The 5,886-nt window shown below is 41.4% G+C and overlaps 1 protein-coding gene across 1 annotated transcript; it reads left to right on the top strand.

Moving 5' to 3' along the window:
- Positions 1-3,579: 3,579 nt before the first annotated feature.
- LOC150018030 (target of rapamycin complex 2 subunit MAPKAP1) lies at positions 3,580-5,641 on the top strand. The gene has a single exon (XM_090267607.1). The coding sequence runs from the start codon at positions 3,669-3,671 to the stop codon at positions 5,232-5,234; it is 1,566 nt and encodes a 521-aa protein (XP_090123733.1). The 5' UTR covers positions 3,580-3,668; the 3' UTR covers positions 5,235-5,641.
- The last annotated feature ends 245 nt before the right edge of the window (positions 5,642-5,886 follow it).

Genomic DNA, 5,886 nt, shown 5'->3' with positions numbered 1-5,886 from the left:
GGTCCATATTAATTCCTATCATTAGCATCTCACACACTTTGCCTATTACTCATGAATTCATCCAAGTGAACATAGCTCCCTATTTAAAATTTTGAAGCAGATATGAGACTTAGAACTCAGGTATGGAGAAAGAAATGTACTGCCATACAATGTCAGTTTGTCTCTCCCTAACAACATAACAACTATGCTATTGACTTGCAAAAGAAAGTATGCCCTCATTCTCAAGCAGAAAATTGTCCCTGGATTTCCTATATAAAAGATATTTTGTGTAATTAGAAGAAGAGATGAGAGTGAATAGAAATTCAAAAAGCATCCTCTTCTTCTACATATCTTATTTTGTTCATAGTATAATTAAGGGAAGGACTCGGCACTTATCTTTGAAAGTGAGTATGAAACTTTTCAATGAATTTTGAAAATTCATCTATCAGGGTTTCAGAATGAGCAGAGTAGTTTAGATTTTGTTCATGAACATTGAATTCATCCTAAAGAAACCTGTTTTACAATCATCACAGTTTATACCCAGCTTACATCTTCCCTTTTTAACCCTATGATAGAATACAAAGACCTCTCACATCAGAGGTGGATTTAACTGCAGGTGCACAGGGCACACATCCTGGGCCCCGACTTCTGCAGGACCCCCCAAAACCCCGACTTTACACTTTTTTCTAATGACACCAAGTTTGGTTTCATATGTGCAATTTTAATTATGTACAAATTTACAATCAGCAGTAAAACCTGATAGTATGTTTATATTCACTTACTTTCATTATTTCATTACTACGCTGCCTACTATACACATACTACACTGCATAAGCCCCACGTGGCTGCACTACCACTCATTGGAGCAATTGAATCGTATTTGCTAATTTGTACTTAGAAAGGTTCTCCTGAAGTGCAGACTTAAGATATACGCAAATATGCAGGGATGTAAATTAGTTTGTGGATATGTGCTTGTTTCATTTACGGTTTTAAAAATAGTTTTCTGTGTGTATAAATAAATATTCAGGTAAGTTGAAATTATATTAAAATAAAATTAGTTCCTATTGTTGAAATTATATTAAGATAAAATTAATTCTTGTTGTTACATCAGTGCCTGAATTTTCATAGTGTATAATTAATAAATAAATAAATAGTACATAATATTTTTTATTTATTTTAAAATGTGGTTAACATGTATTTTTATTTTCCCTGTCTCTCTCTCTTTTTTTAAGGGGCCCAATATTTTCTTCTGCGCCCAGGGCCTCAACTGACCTTAATCCGCCTCTGTTTCACATCACCTCCAAAGAAGGAACCCAAGGTACTTGAAAAGAAAAAGATTGTACTTTTAATCATTTAAATATGAAGAGCTGGGTGCAACTGATTTTTTAATGTATTTTTTCCTTGAATGGCAGTCTGAGAGTGATAAGCTTAGTCTCTAGAATTTTGACCTGATCTTGGCCAGAGTTTCCTTAGGATTAAATTAGAAGACATATCTGGCATAGTTTCTGGTATGGAGTAAGTGCTCAATAAATGCTGGATAAGAATCTGAAGTTCTCCCTCACTGACCCAGTAGTAGAGAGAAAGGTTATCCTTCTTCTCCTCCACATCCATTCCTTCCCCTAAGACCTAATCAGCAGAGCCCCCAGGCCTGTCCCTTTCAGTGGGGGGTGAGAACACCAGAAATGGTCTGGAAGCAGTGGTAGTACATGCAGGTCCAAAGTCAGAGAGAGCCAACTGAGTCAGGCACCAGAACTGAGAGCCAAAACCAGGGGCATGCCATCCACAGAGAAGGGAAAACTGGAGCTGATTAACTTAGAAAGCAGATACAGGGAATCCCGCCCAGACAATGACATGGAAAAATTCTCTGTTGCAGATTCTCAAATTTTGTAGTTGAAACAATCTCCTTCTCCCAAAATTAATGCTCTACAATACAACCTTGCTCACAGTAGGTGCTCAATAAACACTAATGTCTGATTCCATTTGTTTTGTATTATTTCTATTTGTTTTTTACCTCTGTTTCAAGGTAAGTTTGGCATCTGGGCAAGTGAGATCTACCAGAAGTTTAAATAGTTAGAGTAACAGACTGCAAAGTTCTCAGGGAACTATAGATAAGGGGAATCTATTATGATTCCAGAAGCTTGAATTGTGGTTTTGCTTTGTGGATGATTGAAGGAACTGCCAGTCTAGGGATGTGGGAAATTTAAATTCACCATGGACAAGTTATGATCTTACTCCTTTTGCGTGTTAAAGATAAAAGAATTTTAGGACCTCAGAATTGAAAAAATTGCTAAAAGGTCATAGAGTTACATCTTCATTTGTTCTTCATTAAAGATCTATTAGTCTTTATTTAATCTTGAATTTGTACAGTGGATTGAAATTGGACATCAATTGTTTTCACTTTTGTATTCATTTCTCTTTGCAGTATGACACTGCTATGCCTCCCATAAAGAAGTGAAATCTATTTCCCACCCCCTTAAATCTGACTTTGGATATGCAATGCATTTGGGCCATAGGGTCATTAGCAATTGTGACACTGGCAGGTAGGAGAAAAGTGTTTGCTTAATGTCACTTTTACTCTCTGTTGCCCTGAGACCACCTGTGAAGGAGACCAAGTTAGTCTCCTGGAGTAATATGAGATCAAATAAAGTAGAGAAGAGTTGCCCAGCTGTGACAAACATCAGTCAAGCAACGAAGGTCACCCTAGACCATCAACCCTTAGCTGATGCACCAGTTGACTGCAGAACTGCTTGGCTAATGCACAGACTCATGAGCAATAATAAAATCATTATTTTAAGTCACTACATGTTGGAGTGGTTTGTTACACCGCAATACATAACTGATACGCCTTGCCGAACAACTTGATCTATCATCTCTTAGAACTGTTAGAAATTCTTTTTAAATTGTAATGAACAAGATGAAATATTATCTACTTATTATATTTGTTAATGCATTTATGTATATATTTGTTTATTGCTTTCCTCATCTTAAAAGAATTTAAAGCAGTTCATAACTAGAATTCAAAAAATACAATAACTATAAAAGAGAAACAAATCATTGAATTCAATAAATAAGAGGTTAAATATTAAGAACAAGTAATGAAAACAAATATGCTGGTCATAAAGAGCTATGTAATAGATAGAACTTATCCTTAACTTTGTCCCTAAGATCCTTGGCAGCCAAACAAAGAGCAAGTTATGTATTTTTCAACAACAGACAAAAAGTAAGCATACTAGTTCCTTAGGAGAAACAGAGTGCTTCTTTTACTGGATTTGAAAGACTTCTTTTTTTTTTTTTTTTTTATGTGGATGTCTCTTATAGGAGACAGCTAGGGACAAGAAGATACCATTTTCCCAAGTCAATCTAATGGCTAGCTTTAGGACATAGCATCCTATTAAAAACAAGATTATAGGACTCCGGGCGGCGGGGCTGCTGCTCAGCGTGCGGGCGGCGGCGAGCAGCCGGGGCATGAGGGCGAACCCAGAAAGCCGCAGCTGAGCCGGCCGGGAGGAGCTCCAGCCCCCGAGGATTCTGAAAGTTCGGTACAGGGGCCGGGAGCTCAGGGGAGCCGGGCCCTCCCCCAAGGAGCGTGTCCCAGGCCCGCAGTGTGGCGGCACCTTCAGGTAGGTGAGCCCGTGAAACAATATGAAGAGGAGAAAATAGCCTTTTAAGGAAATTGGCCCACAGAAAGGATGGCCTTCTTGGACAATCCAACTATCATTCTAGCTCATATTCGACAGTCACATGTGACCAGTGATGACACAGGAATGTGTGAGATGGTTCTCATTGATCATGATGTTGACCTAGAGAAGATTCATCCTCCTTCAATGCCTGGAGACAGTGGGTCAGAAATTCAGGGAAGCAATGGTGAGACTCAGGGCTATGTTTATGCCCAGTCAGTCGATATTACCTCAAGTTGGGACTTTGGTATTAGAAGACGCTCGAATACAGCTCAAAGATTAGAACGACTTCGAAAAGAAAGACAAAACCAGATCAAATGCAAAAATATTCAGTGGAAAGAAAGAAATTCTAAGCAATCAGCCCAGGAGTTAAAGTCTCTGTTTGAAAAAAAGTCCCTCAAAGAGAAACCTCCAAGTTCTGGGAAGCAGTCAATATTATCTGTACGCCTGGAGCAGTGCCCTCTGCAGCTGAATAATCCCTTTAACGAGTATTCCAAATTTGATGGCAAGGGTCATGTAGGCACAACAGCCACCAAGAAGATTGATGTCTACCTCCCCCTACACTCGAGCCAGGACAGACTGCTGCCAATGACTGTGGTGACAATGGCCAGCGCCAGGGTGCAGGACCTGATCGGGCTCATCTGTTGGCAGTACACAAGCGAAGGACGGGAGCCGAAGCTCAATGACAATGTCAATGCCTACTGCCTGCATATTGCTGAGGACGATGGGGAGGTTGACACAGATTTCCCCCCACTGGATTCCAATGAGCCCATTCATAAGTTTGGCTTCAGTACTTTGGCCCTGGTTGAAAAGTATTCATCTCCTGGTCTGACATCCAAAGAGTCACTCTTTGTTCGAATAAATGCTGCTCACGGATTCTCCCTGATTCAGGTGGACAACACGAAGATCACCATGAAGGAAATCTTGCTGAAGGCAGTGAAGCGAAGAAAGGGATCCCAGAAAATTTCAGGCCCTCAGTACCGCCTGGAGAAGCAGAGTGAGCCCAATGTCGCCGTGGACCTGGAGAGCACTTTGGAGAGCCAGAGCGTGTGGGAGTTCTGCCTGGTCCGCGAGAACAGTTCAAGGGCAGACGGAGTTTTTGAGGAGGATTCGCAAATTGACATAGCTACAGTACAGGATATGCTTAGCAGCCACCATTACAAGTCGTTCAAAGTCAGCATGATCCACAGACTGCGATTCACAACCGACGTACAGCTAGGTATCTCTGGAGACAAAGTAGAGATAGACCCTGTTACGAATCAGAAGGCCAGCACGAAGTTTTGGATTAAGCAGAAACCCGTCTCCATCGATTCTGACCTGCTCTGTGCCTGTGACCTTGCTGAAGAAAAAAGCCCCAGTCACGCAATATTTAAACTCACGTATCTAAGCAATCACGACTACAAACACCTCTACTTTGAATCCGACGCTGCTACCGTCAATGAAATCATGCTTAAGGTTAACTACATCCTGGAATCGCGAGCAAGCACTGCCCGGGCTGACTATTTTGCTCAAAAACAAAGAAAACTGAACAGACGTACAAGCTTCAGCTTCCAGAAGGAGAAGAAGTCAGGGCCGTAATGACACTGGCCTCACTCTGCTGCCATAGCTCCGAGCCTGCCTGCCAGGGCCAGGGGGCCTAGATCCCCTGCCGCCCAGGCTCGCGGTCCCCGGGGGTAGGCCACCCCCTGGCTCCCCGGCACAGGGTTGGTTGGCTCTTGGGTCAGGGGCCTTAGAACAGAGCTGGGGGCATTTTCACGGGGCGGAGCCTGAGCAGCAGCAGCAGCTTTAACTAGCAATGCCCAGGGGCTGACGGCGCGGAGAAGCCGTGCGCTGGCCCAGCCCCGTCTCTGACTGCCTGGCGGCCCGCCCGAGGATGTACACAGCCATGCCCAGACTTGTCCTTGCAACTTGATCAAATTTCTTAAACGAAGAACAAAAATGTACATTTCTTTTTTCCTTTTAATAAACAGGTTACTCTTTAAAAAAAAAAAAACAAGATTATAACACAAAAACATAATTTTATGAAGGCAATTCTTTAAGATACTACTGGAGTTAAGGTTTCCAATTTTTTATGATTTCCAAATGTTCCCTTGAATGAGACATGAATAGCTTTTGGAATCAATAATCAAAAGAATCTTTTATCATTCAGTAAAGACTCAAGTTTCCCTGTTCAGAATTAACTCAATTTCAGTATTTTTGTCAGTACAAATGCAAATCTCTTGATAATGTG

Source organism: Furipterus horrens, unplaced genomic scaffold, assembly GCF_987537825.1.
Source record: "Furipterus horrens unplaced genomic scaffold, mFurHor1.1.pri manual_scaffold_2, whole genome shotgun sequence".
NCBI classification, from domain to species: Eukaryota; Metazoa; Chordata; class Mammalia; order Chiroptera; family Furipteridae; genus Furipterus; species Furipterus horrens.
This window is presented reverse-complemented; position numbering and strand designations above follow the sequence as displayed.

Excerpts from the sequence above, each read along its gene's own strand:
- LOC150018030 (XM_090267607.1), top strand. The coding sequence starts at position 3,669 with ATGGCCTTCTTGGACAATCCAACTATCATTCTAGCTCATATTCGACAG.